Genomic DNA, 22,743 nt, shown 5'->3' with positions numbered 1-22,743 from the left:
ATCAAATGAACTTGCTACATTAACAATAATACCTTAGTAGTAGCAAGGCAATCATTTGTGTTGAGTATGATGTTTTCCTAAGGGATTGCCTATTGCTGGATTATCAGGTGGGTGGTGCAGTGTGGGCAATAGTAGGTGATGCCTGTGGTTAGTGATTAGGTTTTTTGGTTGTTCAGTCTCTCCTTTTATAGTGACCGCTTGTTTTCTACAGTACAGCGGAGAACTCACATAGTGCAGTTCTTTCTTGAACAGGATTTCCTCCAGGTCTGTCTACTAAGTGCAACGTCTTCTGAGTTTTTAGATGCAAGGTTGTTTTTGATGATATGACCTATCCATCGGAAATGGGGTTGCTTTATCATGGTGGAAATGCTATTCATGTGGTCCTCCTCCAGCACACTGATCCTCAAAATCTTTCATAAGGTTCTTTGATGGTATTGCTCCAGGGTTTTCAAGTGTCTACTGAAGGCCGTCCATGATTCAGTTCCACACAGTAACATAGGAAGGACAAATGTGCTATTGACCAAAAGTTTTGGTAATGTTGAATTTCTTCAGGCTGATTTTGGTACCTTTGAAGCATTTCCTTTGCCAGGGTCTCGTTGATCCTCCTTCAACTGTGAGTAAAGGATCTGTTCGGAATGACCTACAGGTTGGGGCCTTTAAAGACTCTTTTCCTTAATCTTGCATAGGCTTCACCGGCATGAGTTAGGCCATGGTTGATCTCCAAGCTGACGTCAGTTTTTGAGAAGAGAATGCTGTCAAGGTAAGGAAAGTGGTCTACATCCTCAAGGGCAATATTGTCAACTTTTGTTGAGGCCTGGATAAATGGCTGGTTAGATGTTAGCTGACAGAGGACCTAGGTCTTTTTTATATTCAAAACTAGACCTTGGCAAAAGCAGTCAGGATACATTGGAGGCTTTTTTCAGTGTGTGCTGGAATGGAGTTGTCATCCGCATACTTAAGCTTCACGATAGTGGTAATGCTGACCTTGTTCTTGGCCTTGAACCAGTTAAGGTTGAAAAGCATACTGTCTATTCTATCCATGATTGGAATTCCCACTACGATGTTGGCCAGTGAGGTGAAGGAAGGCAGCAATAGAGATGACAAATAGGCTGGGTGCAATGATGCAGCCGTTTTCGACTCCTGTCTTGACAGTGAAGGGTTCTGATTCAGTACCATCATGCATTAGCATCAATATTCTTAAATACTTGTCAGGGTAGCTATGTCCTGATAATATATGCCAGAGAGCCTGGTGGCCTACTATATCAAATGCTTTTGTCAAATCTGTGAAAGCCAAGAACAAGGATTGCCTTTGTTCAAGACATTTATCCTCTAATCGGCATGCTGTGAAGATCATGTCTGCAGTACTTCTAGATGGGCAGAAGCCACACTGTGATTTAGGGAGTACTTCTGCAGATAGCGGAAGCAGTCGGTTGATAAGGATATGTGCAAGCACTTTGTTGTTGACAGGAGTGATTTGCTTTTGTAATTACCACAATCTACTTTTTCTCCCTTCTTGAATATGGTCACTATTAGAGCATTCCTGAGCTCCAAGGGCAGTTGTTACTTTTCCTAGACATTCAGGAGACAAACTCAATACCTGCAAAAACTCCAGAAAACAACAGGATTAGTTTGATGATAACAATCTGGAGATAGATCAACTCATCTCAAGATAAAGGCAGCCTTTTGTGCCTGGCAGAATAACATCAGCAACAAAGCCAAAAGAGAAGATAACTCCAGAGCCAAGACAAATGTCCAATGCAGGGTGAGGATGGTAAAGAATTCTTGGTCAACTGAGAAAGCCCTGGAAATTCAAAGACTGGCAGACTCTGGTAACATGACAGGCTTCTTCAGTGCCACCAAAGCAGAATATGCTCCAACCTACTGTGGAGGAAACCCTCTGCACTCAAAGTACAGGAAAAACTTAGTAAAATATCAGAGGGATATCAACAATCACTGAAGAGAGCACTTTCAAGACCTTAACTGTAACAGCACTGAACCAGAGGTTAGAAACCAAATTCTCCAGAGACATGTGAGAGATGACATGGGGTAACCTCCCAGTATAAAAGAACTCAAAGATGCCATCAGGAGCCTGAAAAGCAACAAAGCCACTGGTCCTAATGGGATCCCAGCAGAGATCCTCGTGGAAGTTGGATAGAACTTCTGCACATACAACAATAGTATCACAGCTCAATGATCCCGCACTTTTCATTTCAGTGAAGGATGTGCACATAATTTAAGATATCCCAAAATATATTATAACTGAGAAACTTGAAATGAAAAAGAATAGAATAGATCAGAAAGTAAAATAGAATTTCAAAACAGGATAGTCCTGGAAAGCTATGGGTTATTTTTAGACTTCCTTTGGAAAATGCACAACAAAATGAAATCACCTGAGATGGTAACCATACCTCCACACTACTATAATGAAGGGTACCAAAAGTATGGAAGACTAATGAAAGAGGTTGGATGTAGCGAGAGAGTGGGAAGAGATATGGCTTTCGAAATTAATATTGTGGAACATGTTTATATGTAGGAACATCTTTAAGTAGTAACAGATATGGCCTGTACTAATTTCACAGGTTTACACAATGCAAGTTCTCACAAACAATCATATACTGCTTTTCAGTGATATTCCTTCAACAAAAAAGGTCAGAAATCTTCTCTGTCGATTCTCCATTAAGATTTTTTCTCCCTTAAACTATGTACTTGAGACTCAAAACACAGCATCTTTGAGTGCCTGGCTGAATTATAAATCATGGTCTCTGGAGACAGAGCCATAACATTCTAAATTTTAGATGTAGGAGCGCTATTTAAAGGACCAAGTTGACATCACAATAACTAAGCAAGTGAAGCAAAACATAACTTTCAAAAAGCCATACCTTTTCTCCCGTGCGATTCCATACAGTGACCATGTGCCCCATCTTTAAGAGATTTGCAACAATTCCACTTCCCATCAAGCCTAAACCAAGAAACCCTATCCTGAAAAATGCATAAAGAAAATCACTTACTCCTCAAACTTAAATTCCACCTAGATAATATAGATCATTGTTCTTAAAATCCAATGCTTGTATGTGGAAACATCAGAAAATTGAAACCCTTTCAACATTCAATAGATGATTGACCAATCATCTCAATGTCATATTCTGGCTCTCTCCCCATATAGCTGGATGCCTTTGTATTTACCAATCTATTTCCTTGTTAAATAAATTCAGGATACAACAAGTCTACTGGAAATACACTACAAGAGCAATTAACTGAGAGATTGCAAATTACCAAATAGAATCCAAATTTTGGAAATATTCAGCAATTCAAGCAGCATCTGTAGAGAGGGAAATGGAGTTAACATTTCAAGTGGATGATTTTCATAAGTAGGAAAAATTCAAAATCAAACATGAATGAAGTTGTAATGAGGGAAGAGGGATTGAAAGACAAAAGGGACATTTTTAATACAGTAATGACAGCTAATATTTACAACAAATGGTTGCATCAGTTATAAAAGTATATGAAGGCTTGATGGTCACAGCTGATCTATCTTAAGGAGATAGAAATGAGACTGATAAACCAATGGATTGATTGCTACCTGGTTTGTTCCTTTGACAGAATGTCAGAACAGTATTTATAACTTTCCAAATCCAAAACAGAATACCTGAGATCAGAGAACTTTATAACTGTTGACTATAATTTTCCTCATACATTTCTTTCCAAATATTCTAGGATAGAAACTAACAAGTCACAAAAGTGCATAATAAATAGGTACAGGAGAAAGCTGTGCAGCCCATCAAGATTTCTGAATCATTCAAAAGGATTGTGGTCAATTTGATTTTTGCCCACCAAAGTCCTTAATTGCCCAGTAAGGTAAAAATCTTTCATAGCCTTGCATATATTTAATGACTCATCATCCACACCTCTGAGACAGAATAAATGCATGACAAAAATTCACACCTCAGACCCTGATGAATCGTCCCTGGCTCTGGACTCCATACAGAGGCAACAATTTCTCAGAATTTATTAAGGCCCCTCAAATTCTTAAGCTTCAGTGAAATTCTATTGAACCCTAGAAATCATAGGTGAGAAATAGATGCTGACAGTCTTCTCTTTTCTCTACTAAGACTGTATTTACCATTACAAATATGGATGCCATTGGCATGGCTGGCACTTACTGCCTAACACAATTCTCCTTGAAGTGATTAGGCCTCTTCAGTGCAAACAAAAATCAAAGTCAAAAGATCCGCAGACACTAGAAATTTAGAAGTAGAATACAAGATATCAGAAAAAGTCAGATCATTCAGATGTGGAAAAATGAAAGATCTTTGACTTGTTTCTTTTTCCACAAATGATTCCTGTTGATTTTCTCCAGCATTTTCTGTTTTTGTGACAGCTAAACACTCAGGAGAACTTATAACGATATAAAAAGCCAAATTTCCATTCCTGAAGCTAAGTGGTAACCAGTGCTTTAAAATTTGGTATGTGTTTGGCCACATTAGAAAGGCTAGCTTTAAAAAAAAGATTGGAAGCTATCTGAGATGCCCATCTAGAACAGAAGGATATGAAGTCCGTTTTCTTGGCTCCTGACTGTAGTCCAGTAATTTAATCACCATGCTTAACATAGCACAGTTGAGCTGTCATAAAAGCTCAGTCTCATTGTTGGCCGAGATTTTACAAAAACTACCAGCATACAATAACAACATCCCAGAAAAATGACACCAGGTTTAAAGTTATTGTGCTCGTGGGATTAATAGTGTTATCCCAAAGTTGTTCTGCAATTTGGCTTATCACAAGGTGTGTTGTTTAAAGCTTTCAAAGATCAAAAGTTCAATGTAAATTCATTATCAAAATGCGTATGTCACCATATACTACCCTGAGATGCATTTTTCTGCAAACATTCACAATAGTACAAAAAAAAACAATAGAATTAATAAAACCACAAAAACCAAATCACTTGAACTATGTGATTGCTTCACAAGTTATCAGAAATTTACAAGAAATGAGTTTTTAAAAAACACGTAATTATTACTATGCAACTGATTCTTAAAATGTACATTATACAAAATATTTTGTTTAAGCAAATTTTTGATGTTTCAGAATCTACTTGAATACCTGATGTTACAGCACTCAGGTTAACAAAAAGACTAATAATACTGTTCCTAGGTTTGTTAATGAAAAGTCGCTCATTCCTTTCCATGACACTGGATAGCAAAAAGCATCTAAAAAGGATAGTTTCCAGAACAGAATAATACATAATAATTTTTTTAAATCACTTATTATAGATTGTGAGCAGCTAGGTCAGCAGAAAGTAGCAAAAATAGTGAAGTAGAAATCTGTAAATTACTACAAAGAATAGGCTGGTCAGACACAAGAAGAATGCAGTCCAGAGTATTACAGAACTTAGACAAAGGAAACATCAGCACAGCAGTACTTTGGAGCGGATGTCTATAGACACCCAATATAGAGTGACAAAACAGGTAAGTGGGATAACTTCCCTTGATAAAATACAAAATATAAAATCAGAGAAATCCTACACAAAGTGTAGAACATAGCAGTTACTGCCACAGTTGGGGTAAACAGAAATGCAAGTGGAATATTCCACCTCTTGTGCCCATTCACATGATGAGATCAAGATTGATCTTTTAAATCAGCAACAATTTCCTGCAATAAACCCATAATACCTTGACTCCTGAATATTCAAACATCTATTCATCACTGTCTTGACAATCACCAACAGAAGGTCTTTCCTATTTGGATAAGAAACTCCAAAAACTCCTAACTTCTGGATGCTAAAAACCTCATCTCATTAATAGCTGAGACTTCTTTGAGACTACAATCTGACTCTGTCGCCACTTGCTAGAAAAAGCAATAGCCTCAAATCTCCCTTGTTAAGCCCTTTAAGAATTTAATTTTCATTTAGATCACTCCTCATTCTTTTAAACTCTTCCTAGTCAGCTAAATCTCTCATGTGACAAACATTCCGACCTAGGAATTAATCCAGCAGATCTGTGTATGAGATCATCCAAGTCCCTGTAAACATCAACAGCTCTCAATCTTTCACTGGTTATAAATATACTCTACCTTTCTGTATTCTTGTAAAAAATCTCTTTTTTTTTCCATATTATATTCAAACCGTCACATCTTTGCCCTTTTACTTGAACTATCTTTATCCTCCTGAAGCTTCTTGACATCCCCTCCTTGGTCTATATTGCCACCATGCTTTATATTATATTTGATTTCATTATCTAAATCATTGATTGTGAATTGTAAACAGCTGGGGTCCCTACAACAGTTGCAGAACCCAACTAATCTCAACCTCCCGAGGCAAAATGATTATATTAAATTTAAAACACGAGTTTAAGATGTGACCCGTAAGTTTTATTAATGATGACCATAAAATCATTTGTATCTGGTTGAAGTCAACATGACATACACAAGTTAGTCTTAATTATGACACTGGAAAGTAGAATGGCAGATTGAAAGGGCCGTCAGATTAGTGGTAGGAAAGCTCAGCACATTAAGCCATAAAAGCAGGTGCTATCAAAGATCTAAGTTTATTGCTGATTCTGTACAGAAATGGTTATATCATTGGATGCTGACTACTGATCTAATAATATCAATATGCACTCATGTCCTGTGAAGCAAATTCAGGTGTGAAGACAAATCATGCCTTCAATTTGTTATGTACATCAGAAAACTTTTTCTTCAGAATCAGGTTTATTATCACTGGTGTGTGACGTGGAACTGTAAACTTAGCAGCAGCAGTTCAATAAAATACATAATCTAGCAGAGGAAAAAATAATAAATAAAATAAAAATAATAGTAATAATAAACAAAGTATATCAATGACACATATTGAATAGATTAAGAAATGTGAAAGAACAGAAATGCTGTATATTTTAAAAAAGTGAGATAGTGTCCAAAGATTTATATCTTCAACTTTATCATATACCAGAATACAAACTAACACAAGTATTGGAATACTTTCACAGAAATGAACTTTCAGTGATTATATTTCAAAAGCAAAATACTGCAGATACTTAATTTCTGAAATAAAAATTAAAAATCCTCTAAGTATTTAAATAGCATCTGTGGAGAGAATTAAAAAGAATAATATTATTGTCAATTACTATTCACCAGTTCGGAAATGTTAACAGTAATAATCTCTCCCAAGATGCAACCTGATTTGTTGGTAATTTTAGTTTTTTTTTAAATTTTGAATTACCTTTATTACAATAGCTATTTTATGACTTTATTACAATGCCCAAGTCTTTTGCATCTCAGTAATTAAACTTCATCTCTAATGGAATACTTTCATGTTTAGTTCAAATATTCAACTCCAATTATTTTTACCTAATGAATAATGGCATCTTGAGTTTTGTTTTATTCTTTGGCCCTTACCTTTTGTCTGTGGGAATAACATTTCCATTAGTTGCTGTACTATCAGCTGCCTGGATGGAGGTTGACTCTGCTTCCTGTGACATTACACAAAGTTAGAGCTTACTTTCATTACTTGGGCACATAAACAAAACAGTAAATTAAACATGAAACTAAGAAATTTAAAAAACTTTCTGGTAAATGTTTCAAAAATCAACGAGTGATGCTGTTGGTAAATTTCCACACTTCTAAGTTCATTTTTTTTCTATTAAAAACTGTCAATGAAAGATTACATACACAGGCCACAACACTGCAAATGAGATATTCCATTCAGAATCCGTCTCAAAATTATAGCCTTTTAAAACTGTAGTATGGCTTTTGGTACAATATTAGTGTATAAATTTAACATTAACTTGAACCAAGGATGGTCAGCATAAATTTCTGGAATGTAGACTGCACTTGGTTAATTCAAAAAGATTTTCAAGAGATCAAAGACAATAAATGTGATGTGACACATTTCCAAAACTGCTTGCAAATTATAGAGATTTGACTTGGTACAAACCTATGAAAGGGAAAAAGAAGGCAAATGACCTTTTCTTTGCTCTAATTCTGTTTGATTTCACTTGCAATAGTAAGAACTAAAACTAGCCTTATAATTTAAAGAACAACCAGAAATTAAGAAAAAAGCAGAATACCTCTTCAGCCGTACACTTCAGCTTTTGAATTATTGCAGAACATGAACCTGGCTGTTAAGAAATAAAATAGACTTAATTTATAAACCAAGGAAAAATGATCTGCATAAAAATATTTTAAATCCAACAGGCCATTAGTCTGATGGCATTTATACTTGATTTCTCAGTTTTAAATTAATATAATTATTTTGTAAAGCTATATTATTCAAACCCAACATCTCAGCAAAAGTAGCTTTTATCCTTGTGAAACTAGTAGCATCACACTTGAATATAAATATACAGTACAGATCATTGCAAGTAAAGGCTTTTCTACTACAATCTTCCATCTCTATGCAGTGAAATAGACAGTAACATTTGCAAAATTAAAGTACTTGATGGTCATCCACAATGACATTTATACCCAAAGGTTCATCAGGTGGACCACACAATTGTACGTTAAAATTTGTTAACTATTACGGGGGAATGTATCGGTATTACAGTGAGGTAAAGGGAATTACTGAGGCATAAGGGGAAGAGCTGTCCAAAGTTGAATGAAAGGGAGCCCTGGCAGTCAGAACAGCAATGGCTTGAGTTTCTTGGAGCAACCAGAAGTCACACGATTGATACATCCCAAAGGCCATTAAGCATTCTAAAGAGAAGGCCAGGTGACCATGACTAATAAAGGAAATCAAGGACAGCATAAAAGTAATATAATAAAATATTATATATTAAATAATAAAACAAAAATTAGTGGGAAGGTAGAGGATTGGGAATCTTTTAAAAACCAACAGAAAACAACTAAATAAGCCAGAAAGGGAGAAAAGATGAAATATCAAGTTAGCCAATGATATAAAAGGATACAATTTTTTCAGATATATAAAGAGTAAAAGAGAGATGAGAGTGTATATCAGACTGTTGGAAAATGAGAGGTAGTAATGGGGGATAAAGAAATGGTGGACGAACTTAACAAGTATTTTCCATCTGCCTTCACCATGGAAGATCTAGCAGAATTCCAGAAATGTAAAAGTGCCAGCAGGCAGAAGTGAGTGTTGCTGCTATTACTAAAGAGAAAGTGGTTGGCAAAGCTGAAAAGTGTGAAAGTAGATAAGTTACCTGGATCATATGGACAACACTCCAGTGTTCTGAAAGAGGTAGCCGAAGAGACTGTAGGGTCATTAGTAATGAGCTTTCAAGAATCACTAGATTGTGGAATGATTTGGAGGACAGGAAAATTGCAAATGCCACTTCCCTCTTTAAGAAGGGTAGGTAAAAGAAAAGAAATTATAGGCCAGTTAGCCAGACTTCACCAGTTGCAAAGATGAAGGAGTATATTATTAAGAATGAGGTTTCTGGGTACTTTGACAAACACAACAAAATAGGCAGAAGTCAGGATGGTTTTCTTACAGGAAAATCTTTGAGGAGATAGCAGGCAGGATTGACAAGGGAGAGTCAGTGAATGTTGTTGCTTGGATTTTCAGAAGACCTTTGACAAGGTGCCACATGAGGTTACTTAACAAGATACCAGGCTGTGATATTGCATTAAAGATATTAGTATGGATAGAAGATTCACTGACTGGCAGGAGGCAAAGAGTGGGAATAAAAGTGGCCTTTTCTAGTTGGCTGCTGGTGACTAGTAGTGTTCTGCAAGGGTGGGTGTTGGAACCACTTCTTTGCATGTTATATATCAATGATTTGGATGGAGGAATTGATGGATTTGTAACCAAGTTTGCAGAAGATACAAAGATAGGTGGAAGGGCAGATAATGTTAAGGAAGTTGTGTGTCTGTAGAAGGATTTAGACAGATAGGGAGAATAGGTAAACTAGTGGCAGGTGGAATATAGTGTAGAGATGTGCACGGTCATGTACTTTGTAGAAGGAATAAATGTATAGACTATTTTCTAAATGAGGAGAAAAATTCAAAGCTCGGAGGTGCAAAGCAATTTGAGTGGTTAACTTGCAGGTTAAGTCTGTGGCAAGGAAGGCAAATGCAATGTTGGAATTCATTTTGAGTTAAGAATACAAAAGCAAGGATTTAACATTGAGCTTTATAAGGTATTGGAAGGACTGAACTTGGAGTATTGTGAGCAGTTTTTGGTGCATTATCTAAGAAAAGATGTGCTAGGACTGGGTCCAAAGGAGGTTCACAATAATTGCAGGAATGAAAGGGTTAACATATGAGGAGCGTTTAATGGCTCTGGTCCTGTACTCACTGGAGTTTAGAAGAATTGGGGGGGGGGGGGGGGAGAGAGAAGAAACTCATTGAAACCTATAAAATATTGAAAGGCCTACACAGAGTGGATGTGGAGAGGATGCTTCTTATAGTGGGGGAATCTAGGACCAGAGGGTACAGCCTCAGAATAGAATGATGTCCATTTAGAACAAAGATAAGAAAAAATTTCTTTTGCCAGAGGGTACTGAATCTGTGAAATTCATCGCCACAGATAGCTGTAGTGGCCAAGTCATTGGGCATATTGAAGGCAGAGAATGATTATTCAGGGCATCAAAGTTTAAGAGAAGGCAGCAGAATGGGGTTAAGAGACAATAAATCAGCCATGATGGAATGGTGGAGCAGACTCCATGGGCCAAATGGCACAATTCTGCTCCTATGTCTTATAGTTTTATGGGATACAAACTGGATTCAGTAATCTTAAGAAAACAGCCTTAAGATAACAGGCCTATTAGGAAATGCTCCTTAACAAAATTTGACAACCTACTCAAGTAACCGGATTAGCAACTTGTATAATCAGAACTTGTTGATAGTTGTTTGAGATCATATGTAGAGCAACTCCAACTTCAAAGTTCACCATTGGTTGCTACCTCCACTATACTTTACAGTAGGGATGGCGTTACTGGCTGATGCGCAGTAATGGCCTTATGCCACACATACCGCTTTTTAAAAAAAGCATGTCCTTGTCCATAAGAATTTTGCAAAGCTTCACTTATAAGATACTGTAAAGATGTGGAAGGTGTTCTTGTGGTCAGGTGAGACTAGATGACACTAAAGTGAAACTTTGTGGGCTTGACACTAAACAGTATGCGTGATCTAAATCTAATACTGCACATCAGCCAGGTAACACTGTCCCTACTGTAAAGTAGGGCGGATGATTTTCAACAGCAGGGACTGAAAATTGACGCTAAGACAGATGTTGTGAAATACAGAGAGATCCTGGATAAAAACCTGCAAACCTCTGTCAGGAAGTTTAAACTGGGGAGGAAGTTCATCTTTCAGCAGGACAATGACCCAAAGCACACTGCCAGAGGAAACATGGAGTGCCTTCAAATGAAGAAAATTGAAGACCTTGAGTGGCCCAGAGTCCTCAACTTAACCCGATCAAATATCTCTGGCAAGACCTTAAGATTGCCGTCTGCCGCCACTCCTCAACTAACCTGGCACAGCTTGAGCAATTTTGCAAGCAGGAATAGGAAAATCTTTCTCCATCACACTATGCTAGTCTGTAATAGAGACTACTGGCTACAACAGCTGCCAGAGGTGGTTCAACTATGTACTGAACAAAAGGGGATGAATACTTTTAACTGCTGACATTTCAGTTTTTGGATTTTTAGTTTCTCTGTTTTTCGGGCTCTACTAAGAAAGAGGAGCATGTGATTCACAAATAAAAATGCTCAGTTAGATTGATCAAAATCCCTGGTTATAATACTCATTTATGTGAACAAAGGGTTATGGGGCTGAATACTTTTACAAGGCACTGCAAATGCTATATAATAAAGTCAATTGTTGCCAAAATCGATTAAAACAGCATCAGGTACAATGTTAAGGGCAGACCCTCAATACCAAAAAAGGGGTAAAAATGCTCAAATTGAACAGCAATTTCTTGACAAGCTCAATGACCCATGGAAAACGATGGAAAAAGGAAATTAGAAAAGGGAAAATAAAACTGTCTATAAAACTTATAACTTTAAGTTACAACTTTTAAGTCCTTGCAAATTGATTAATGTAATATTTTGTACCACGAAACCAGCATAATTGCACATCTACTATCTCCAGGATGGAAGATGGCATAAAAGAATTGGCTGATGTGTGTTTTTTTAAAATACTGAGTTTTCAACTCGTGCAAAATGTAAAAATAAGTCACAAATCTTTGTCAACACCTGGTTTATGCTAAAAACTAGAAGCGTGGGTGAAAGAATTATCCAACAAAAACCCTTAAAATATGATACTTTTACCAGGGATGAAAAACTACAAACACATTGGGCATCAAACATTAAGTCATTGCTTTTTTCCTGCTTCCATGGTTATACAAAGTAGCCATTTTTACTTCCATTAATACTGAAGAATTTTCTTTCTTACATGTGTAGACAGGAAGAAACTTCTTCCCCAATACAGAGATGTCTAAAACTAGAGGGTGTAAGTTTAAAGCAAGAGTAAAGGACATGAAGCAGGAACACAGTGCCTGAGTGAGTAGTGGTGGTACTCCCACAGCATTTAAATGTACAAATCAGCCATTATGGTAATGATTTAGAGGGCTACAGATTTAGAATTGGTAAACAGGATTATGATAGATGCACAATTGGCAAGAATATGGTGCGCCAAAGGACTTGTTTCTGTGAAATATGACCATGACTCTCAATTATTAAAATTAGTAAAAGTAAGTGCAGTATATCTTATTAATAGCACCGAATATTGTCTGGCCCAGTCATATCTAGTGTGCTTGAATCCTGCCAGTTGACCCCATGTGTCCATTTAAGCTATCTAAACACAGGCACCAGGACTTACTCTAAAAGGAAAAATAAAAGCAATAAATCTAGGAAGACTATGAAAACCGAAGAGAAGCAAATCTGAAAGGGGTTACTAAAGCTTTGTTTCCTTAAGTTTAGTTTATAATTGATGAGAAATTACACGACTAGACTGCACACTATTTGCACTATCTTACCTTCTCAGACTGACTGAGCAGAAAGTGATGGAAGTGAGGGTCGTCCTTTACTTGCTGCAATTAGAAAAATCAAATCTGAGCAAGGTAGTTATACTCTAATTCTATATCTAAAGATCTGTGACGTCAGAGACAGAATATGGCGGTAGCTAATGCCTGTCTAATAATCCTGGAAATCGAACTGGAAAGCTTTGCAATGAATTGGAGTCCCAGGGAAAGACCTTCTTTAGTTAGTCCCTTCTGCACCTACTTGTGGAAAACTACCAAATCAGCCTCTTCTAATTCTACATTAATGGTTTTCCAATTATATTTCTGATCATTTCTCACTGGACATAATTTGTTTGAAGCAATATGGGCAAGACTTAGAAACATAGAAAACCTAAAGCACAATATAGGCCCTTTGGCCCATAATGCTGTGCCGAACATGTACTTACTTTAGAAATTACCTATGGTTACCCATAGCCCTCTATTTTTCTAAGCTCCATGTACTATCCTGTAGTCTCTTAAAAGACCCTATTGTATCTGCCTCCACCACCGTTGCTAACAGCCCATTCTATGCACTTACCACTCCCTTACCCGACATTGTACCTACTTCCAAGCACCTTAAAACCATGCCCTCTCGTGTTAGTCATTTCAGCTCTGGGAAAAAGCCTCTGACTATCCACACTATAAATGCCTCTCATCATCTTACACACCTGTATCAGGTCAGCTCTCATCTTCCGCCGAGTTCACTCAACCTATTCTCATAAGACATGCTTCCCAATCCAGGCAATTATCCTTGTAAATCTCCTCTGCACCCTTTCTATAGTTTCCACGTCCTTCCTGCATTGACGTGACCAGGACTGAGCACAGTACTCCACGTGGGATCTGACAGGGTTCTATACAGCTGTAACATTACGGTTGAAGGCCAATGCATCGTATTTCTTCTTAACCACAGAGTCAACCTGCGCAGCAGCTTTGAGTGTCCTATGGACTTGGATCCCAAGATCCCTCTGATCCTCCACACTGCCAGGAGTCTTACCATTAATACTACATTCTACCACCATATTTGATCTACCAAAATGAACCACTTCACACTTATCTTGAACCATGATTTGGAAGGGAAAAAAAACAAATTTCATTAAAACTATTGCACTTCAATATTTCCCAATTTGTATTGCTTCAGTATTCAATCCCCCTTATTAATCTGAGCATTTGCAGCGAGAATGACAAAATGGCCCAAGATCCTGTTTTAACCAATCCAACTCCTTATGGTCAGATGTGTCATGAATTCAAATGCAAAACAAGCCAACTCAATAATTCTAAACTGGTTCATATTCTCGGCACAGCCATTTCCAAAAACATGTTTTCCCAATCATCTGGTAACAAGGACTTCAACTAAGTTCAAATGCTAGCTACATAATAAGACATGGACAGATAACAGTTAACATCCTGGGCTCCTGGCAACACAATGATCTAGTAATCACATAAATGCATTATTGTGCTAAGTTTCCACATACTGGCCCTGATAATTACCCCATAACTGGAACAGATATTTCTCACAAAGTTTACTCATTTAAAAACTAGGCACTGAGAGAAAAAGCAATACAATGATTTAAGAGCTTAGTTTACGCTTCTTCCTCAGAAACAGTAAAGTACAAATTATTTGTTAGCCTTGTCTTAAACAGTAACCATCATTCAAGTTAGACTACAAGACATGAGAGTACATTAGACCACATGCACCATTCAATTATGGCTGATTTTTAAAATAAAAATCTCTCCCACCTTCTCTCTGTAACCCTTCTTTCACTCATCAAGCACCTATACAGCACTCTGTGGCAACAAACTCCATAGTTTCGCCACCTTTTGGTTAAAAAACAAATCCCCCCCTTTTTAAGGGGTGTTCTTATATTCTGAGGCTGGGATCTGCCTGCAGATCCTACACTCCCTTACTAAGGGAAGCATCCTCTCCATGTCTAAAACCAGGCTTCGAAGATCCAGTAAGATTTAAAGAGATCTCCCCTCATGCTTCTGAACTCCAAATACAGGCCCAGAGACATCAATATTAAGCCTTTCATTCCTGGGATCATTTTTGTGGACACTGGGCCCTGTTTGGAGTCAGAAACTGGGCCTAAAGTTGTTCTCAATATTCCAAATGGAGCCTGACCAATAACTTATAAAGCCTCAGCAGTACATTCTTGCTTTGATATTCCAGTCCATAAGGTGAAATGTTTCTGGTTCCAGTTACTCTATTTTCATCTGTGTTCATTATCAAAGCAGAAGAGATATTTGTAAATAAAACAGAAAGCTATAATGAAATGATTCCTTTGGGTTCACATTAAAATGGAGAATATTTAGAATATGAGTTTAAATCAAAAACAATTTGATGTAAATAATGTACAAGTTTCCTTTCCCTACAAGTTGGAGGATACTTGCAATGTTGAATTAATTGAAACCATTTAATGCATTGGGATCTCTGATCATCTCTTTGGCCCCTTACCATTAGGCAGACATACTGTGGCATTGGGACAAGAACTGTTACGATGGGAAACAGAAATCCCCCAACACCAGGCTGTAAGACAGCTGAACTCCCTGCCACCACTTAGGTCTCATCACGTATGAAGCACCAGTAGCATTATACAGATTACTTTTTAGACTTGTGTCATCACAATTTACTTGTGGTAATACAATGGATTCAGGTTGCAGTGGTGCTAGAAAGTTGGTGAACCTTGTAGAATTTTCTCTATTTCTGCTTAAATAAAATGTGATCAGATCTACATATGTCCTATATATCTAGGTAAAGAGAACAAAATTAAATACATAAATAGCACAGGAAAATATTATACTTGTTTATTTATTAATTGAGAAAATTTATCCTATTTCATGCACATGTTGGAATAAAGTATGTGAACGTCTGGGGTAATGCCTTCTACAAAAGCTATTTGAAGACAGGTGTTCCAGTTAATGAGATTGGAGGCGTGGGTTTTAAGAGGTGCCCTGCCCTTTAAAAAAGACACAGTCAGTTAACTGGCAGTGCCTGTTCCTTTCAAGAAAAATCTGTTTATGTGCACCATGCCTCAATCAAAACAACTTTCAGAGGACCTTAGAAGAATTGTAGAGATGCATGAAGCTGGAAAAGGCTACAACAGCATTTCTAAAGACCTGAAGGCTCATCAGTCCACAGTAAGAGAAATTGTCTACAAATGGAAGAAATTCAGTACCGTTGCTACTCTCCTTAGGAGTTGACATCCTGCAAAGAACAAACCAAGAATATGTAATGCTGATGGAGGTGTAATGCTGAAGGAGGGTAACAGCAAAATACTTGCAGAAATCTCTAGAATTTGCTAAAGTCTCTGTTCATCTGTCCACTATAAGAAAAACACTGAACAAGAGAATGGTACTCATGGAAGGACACCACGGAGGAACCACTGCTCTCCAAAAAAAACAATGCTGCATGTCTCAAGTTTGCAAAAGACCACCTGGATGTTCAACAATGCTTTGGGGACAATGGTCTTTGGACAGATGAGAAAAAAGTTGAACTTTTTGGCAGAAACATATATTGCTATGTTTGGAGGAAACAGGGCACTGTACATGAATACCAAAACCTCATCCCAATTGTGAATCATGATGGAAAAAGCATCATTGTTTGTGGCTGCTTTGCTGCTTCAAGGCCTGGACAGCTTTCTATCGTTGAAGGAACAATTAATTCAAAATTGTATCAAGACATTTTACAGAATGTCAGGGTAAGTAGACCTTCACCTGAAATTTAATAGAAGTTGAATAATGCAACAAGACAATGATCCAAAAGACAAGAGTAATTCAACAAACAGAATGGTTTAAATATAAGAAAATACACATTCTGGAATGGCTGAGTTAAATTCCTGACCTTAATCCAGTAGAAATGTTGTGGAAGGACCTGAAGTACGCAATTCATGCAAGGAAGCCCACCAACTTCCCAGAGTTGAAGCCATTTTGTAAGGTGAAGTGGCCTAAAATTAGTCCTAGTCGATGTGCAGGACTGATGAAGTTACCAGAAACGTTTGGTTGAAGTTGTTGCTGTACAGGGGGTCACACCATTTACTGAAAGCAAAGGTTCACATACTTTTTCCCAACAAATACATGTAATATTGCATCATTTTTCTCAATCAATAAATGAAGAGAGATAATGTTTTTGTGTTTATTAATTTAATTGGATTCTCTTTATCTAGTTTTAGGATGCGTGAAGCTGAGGCGGGGGGAAGAGAGAGAGAGTGCGAGAGAGAGAAATGTGGAATACAGACACACACACTCACTCTGAATGGCAATTCACTGAACTTGAACTACAGGAGGTACCGAATACAGTAGCCACTGAGTGTAAACTGCCAGTATATAAAATATGCAGTGATTAACCCTTTCCACTAACAGCTCTTTTATTCATCTTAATATTAAATGTATAAAGGCCCCAGGCTCTTAAATCGAGCCAAATGGTCTGTTCATTCTAAACAGTGGTGACAACTTTCAAACTGCAAGAAGTGCCAGAAAAGATCAAGTAATGTTGAAAATTTTAGCACCTGCTTGCAAGCGTGCATCATAGGTCAAATTTAACACATTTGGGGTCACTTGCATCTCGCTTCAGAAATAGCAAAGAGAAATGTACAAATGTAAGGGAATAACCAAACTTTGACAGCACTCAAAAAAACAACACATTTAATTCCAATGGATTTAATTCCACAGGCTAAACTGTGACTGATATCTGAACTTTGAAAACCCCGATAGCCCAAAAATATTTTTTTAAAGAATGGAAAAAAATGAACATACATAGGCATGTCTTAGATGTTTCTTGGAGTTAAATAATCAAAGACGAAGATGATTGTGTCAGTAAACACTCTTGCAGAAATACAAGGAGACTTTCCAGTGCTGGTAGAAACAGTGCTGAATCTCAAACGATATATTCCAGATCACAAATGGAAAATTACTGCATAAGTGTTTTTGAATGGGACAAAATAACCAGAACACTTACAAACAGGTTTTAGTTGCTTTGTTAAATTAATCAGAAAGGTGTAGATGAGTGCTTTCTTTTTTTCAAAAATTTATATTCTTGTTTATGACCATTCTAAAACCTTCCAAGGCGCAAATCCATGGTCTCACGAGACTAATGGATGCCTATTATTTTTAAGAGCAGCTTTTGATGGCCTGTCCACATCCTGAAACATGGCAAAAACAGCCAAGATTTCTGGACTTGGTCCTTTTGAAGATTACCTGAAACAAAAACTAGGCTGATATCGGACAACATATAACAGGTTACTGCAGTAAGTATGGAAATATAATTGACTAAGAAATATATCAAACAATGGAAATGGATGATGATTCTGAAATGAAAGGGGGCATCAGACAACATACAACAACGTATCATGAAATGCTTAATCAGGCTAACTGCTCAAATCAAATGGACACCAATAAGAACCACGGAGAAACTAAATATTAAACAAAACAAAAGTACATGTGCATATTTAAGACAAAACAAAGCCATACAGAAGGATAGCGGACTGAGGCAGTTGGCAGCAAATGAGAAATAGGTGAAATGTTTGAAATGGAGCACTAAATCTCGGTCCATTTTTGCCATTGACACTTTATATGTATATTGTTTATAGCACAAATTGAAAAATTAATTAATTGAACATGTGAACCAGAAAGGGCTATATTCCTGCTAGATATCTAATAAACATTTGTTGATGTTAATTATGAATATGATGCAGAACTATATAAAAATTCATTTAGTCAAGCATGATGCCAAAAGTTGCAGGGGGTAGAATTACTTAGACTAATACTAATGCCTAGCTCAGTTATTGGAAACATGAGAAAATGGTGGCAACCAGAAGTAAACATGGAACTTTCTCCTTGGATTCAAATGATTTAACATCTAGTTCAAAGAGACACATAATACAGTTAAGCATGATTATCATTATAATCTCTAGGAAGAAAACAAACACAAGAAGTGGAAGTCATATGGGAACTGGGTTTGATGGGCCAGCACAGTTATTCTGGGAATTTGCAAGAGACAGCTTAAACAAGTAAACAGTTTTAAATGAAAAAAATACATTGATACATGATCTGTCCTGGTGTTTTAAAATTGCCACAGCAATGGAATAGCATTGCAAAGATCCTTAAAGCAAATGTAATATTAATTGTACACTAAAGTCATACAAGACCAATAAGCAAACTATAAAAGTCAGTCAAGTCAAAAATAATGTGAAGTAAACAATGTGCTTAAACAACTTGTTTAAAACTTGCAAAGCATTAATTTAGACTGTGGGACTAGGGTGTGTTGAAAGCAAACAGACACTCTGGGACAGGATACCTACAATAAATCTTCCAGGAATCTGCTAACAAATTATGTGCTTGAAACAATTAGGCTAGAATGCTGATTAAGAAATATGAAGAAGGGTTTGAAATAACTAAAAGACATTGCTATTGAAGCAGCAACATTTGTTACATACTTCAGGACCAGAAGCAGAGACAAAGTAATAAATGAAACAGAAAATGCATTTTTGAGAATCTCTGGGAGTTAGTTGTTGGCAGGTAAGATCAGAAACAAAAAGATGCCCCAAAGTATCTTTCCAGGTTGCAATGGCATTCATTGAAGAACAGAGTAAGTGGAAGCCTCAGAGAATCAACCTGATGACTTGCTTTGCTGCATGCTTGGTAAAAGAGGTCCCAACTAGTCCATTCCAACCAAGATGCCCTCCTCCTTCAAGTTTCTCTCTCCCCTCCCCGCACCTTTCAAATCTACTCCTCAGCTTTTTTTCCTCCAACCCTACCGAAAGGTTTCAGCCTGAAATGTCAACTGTACCTTTTCCACAGATGCTGCCTGGCCTGCTGAGTTCTTCTAGCATCTACAGATTTTCCCTTGTTTGTAAGTTTTTGTCTCAGTTTGGCCTACATATGTCTAAACCTTTTCAATCCATGAACCTGTCTAAGTAACTTCTAAATGTTGTTAATGTATCTGCCTCAACTACTTCCTATGACAGCTCATTCCAGATAATGAACACCATCAGTCAAAAATTTGCCCCTCCAGTTCCTAGTAAATCACTTTCTCTCCCTTTCTCACACACACACACACACCTTCAAACCTGTGCCATCTAGTTCTTGATTCTTCAATCCTTAGTACAAGACTGCAATTTCACCCTATTTCATACATCTCTGCAATGCCCACTTAAACTGAAACTGCAATGAAAAAACTTCAAACCTGCTCAACCACCCTCCGTAACTTCTGTCCTAGCAACATCCTTATAAACCCTGTCTGCACTTTTTCCAGCTTAATGGCATCATTCCTTTAGCAGGGTGACCAAACCTGAATATAGTATTTCAATTAAGGCCTCACCAACACCTCACATATCTGCAAGATAACGTCTCAATTTCTATACTCAATTGCCCTGACTGGTGTAAGCCAACATGCCAAAAACTGCTTCCACCATCTATCTGCAGCACCAACTTCAGGGAACCCTGTTCTGTAAACCACCCCAGGACTGTACATTCAATGAAGGTCCTTCCCTCACTTACCTTCCCAAAATGCAACACTTCACACTTAAAGGCATATCATATTGTGTGGAATGAGATTACAAGCTTACCCCTTCATTGGATAAAGCACTGAGTGGAATCAAATGCATTGCCAAATGACCAAAGTGACTGTAATTATAAAGCAGTAAATACCATTCAGGCAAGTCACATTGAGTGAATACCTGAAGATAATGCATATTGAAGAAGGGAGTCAGAAGATTTACTGGGAGAGAAGAGAGATGACAAGCAGTGTCATGCATGTACAGTATCCAAGACTGGAAAAGGATTATTGAAAAAACAGCAAGTTTTGTCAGTTGGGAAGTACTAATCAGGGTTAATTAGCAAGTTTGAATGTGTCTAACTTCTCCAAAGTGTGTGCTTGATCATTACAATGGGACAGGAAAATCAGACCAGTACCATCTGCTAATTTTAGTTGAGAAGTTGATAAGCGGAAGAAACTCATCAAGAGGTTGGAGAAAATACAATGGCATTTTTTTAACTTGAGGTAGCTGTTATGAAGCATGTCACAGCAGAACAAATTCCCTGTCCAACCGAATAAGGTAGATTCGATTTGTGTAATCGAAGTAACAAAACTCAAGATGAGCAGTCTATTGCCTTTGAATTAGTGTATTTAAAGAAAGTAAACATGCACCACTGTAGGTTTTATGGCAGTATTAAGAACTCAGAAATTAACAAATAATACAAGGATAATATTGAGAGACTAATACACACAAAATGCTGGAGGAACTCAGTAGGCCAGGCAGCATCTATGAAGAAGAGTAAACAGTTGATGTTTCTGGCTGAGACCCTTAATCAAGGCTGGGGGAAAAAAGAGGTCAGAGTAAGGAAGAAGTACAAGGTAGAAGGTGATAGGTGAAACTGGAAGAGGGGGAGGGGTGAAGTAAGAAGCTTGGAAGCTGATAGATGAAAGAGATAAAGGGCTGGAGAAGAGGGAACTTGATAAGAGAGAAAAGAAGGCCATGGAAGAAAGGGAAGGAGGAGGCACACCACATCAGCAGATTTTCTCCTTTGTGAATTTGGGAGATTTCTTGTTTCAAATACAGACAAGGGAAGTGATACATGGAGTCCTCTGGAAGAAAGTGGACTGGTCAATAACCAATAATTAACTGTAGAATGGATTCTAGTTAACTGGAACACATCAGGACGAGCACATTATGGCCCAAATAAGCAGTAGTCCCAATTAGCCGGTTTTATGGAAATAGTTAAAAAGGTATAAAAGACAAGCTACCACTTAACTGAATAAAAATTATGTAAATAAAATACAGAACAAATTAAAACACTACCAATACCTACAATACCGTAAAACTATGTATTAGTTCCAAATAGTTATCAACTCAAGAACATATCCAGTATATGCTGCCATGTTCTTTTGATTGACTAAATGAAGGAAATCAGAGCAGATACCCAGTGGATAATGGACAGCTTTCAAACAATACTTCTGACTACTGCATCTTTCAAATCTTTATTTGCATTGTAACATTCAAGATGATTGTTGATACCTTCAATCTTTTTGTATTTCCTTACTTGTTGAAGTAGTGAAATGATTTCATTTTCACTCCTGGCTATTTCTGGCATCTCCAAGCCAGAATGCTTGAAATCACAGAGAGCAAAACAATTCTGAATTGTCTATTTCTCACAAACTGCCAATAACAAAAATCATTGCTTTTGAACACAAACACACACAACTGATACTATTTAAAAATTGTTTGCTCCAAGCATGATGTAGTGCTCCAATGCATGTGGCTGATGCTAGTTAGAAATTGTTTTGTGTCAGTCTTTTGTCCTAATTAAGCAGTATAGTGTCCCAAATAAATTGCAGCCCCAATTAACTGATGGTCCAATTAACTGGAATCCCTGTATATTGGTCAAGAAAATGCCCATCCATGGTATGTAACCTTAGAATTAAGGCCACATATACCTGAATTTATGATATAACAACTGTACAGTGGGAGATTTCAGCTGTCTCTGCATGGCTTCCCTGGATATGTTCAAATTAGACAATGAATGAAGGAACGACAGAACAGACAAATTATTGCATGTGCATTGGGCAAATTAACCTACACAAGACTCAACAAGTAAACCATTTTGCAATAGAAGTTACAAGATCACCAATGAAGCTGTTTTGTACAACCATGAGAAATTACAAAACAATCGGCCACGCATCCTGCGACTTGCAACATTTTATACAGTCCATAAGCATGTTGCTTTCTCAGTAATCCACGTACTCCCAAGGAAATTTTAAACTCAATTCATTTTTCATTATTCCACTCTTCTGCAGCAGACAT

At 37.3% G+C, this 22,743-nt stretch overlaps 1 protein-coding gene across 2 annotated transcripts in view; it reads right to left on the bottom strand.

The window, feature by feature from the left end:
* The window catches only part of glyr1 (glyoxylate reductase 1 homolog (Arabidopsis)), a 50,668-nt gene that overhangs the window by 12,118 nt on the left and 15,807 nt on the right, over positions 1-22,743 (bottom strand). The window contains exons 7-10 of one of the 2 annotated variants that reach the window (XM_059979219.1): positions 12,926-12,979; positions 8,058-8,108; positions 7,387-7,460; positions 2,880-2,979 (exon numbers count right to left, since the gene is read on the bottom strand). In XM_059979219.1, the coding sequence (XP_059835202.1) occupies positions 2,880-2,979; positions 7,387-7,460; positions 8,058-8,108; positions 12,926-12,979 (279 nt within the window). The remainder of the gene's footprint in view (positions 1-2,879; positions 2,980-7,386; positions 7,461-8,057; positions 8,109-12,925; positions 12,980-22,743) is intronic. The other variant, XM_059979220.1, reaches the window with a different exon arrangement.

The sequence above is a fragment of the Hypanus sabinus genome, chromosome 9 (genome assembly GCF_030144855.1).
Source record: "Hypanus sabinus isolate sHypSab1 chromosome 9, sHypSab1.hap1, whole genome shotgun sequence".
NCBI lineage: Eukaryota > Metazoa > Chordata > Chondrichthyes > Myliobatiformes > Dasyatidae > Hypanus > Hypanus sabinus.
Note: the sequence above shows the minus strand (reverse complement) of the source record. Positions and strands in the feature narration are given on the sequence as shown.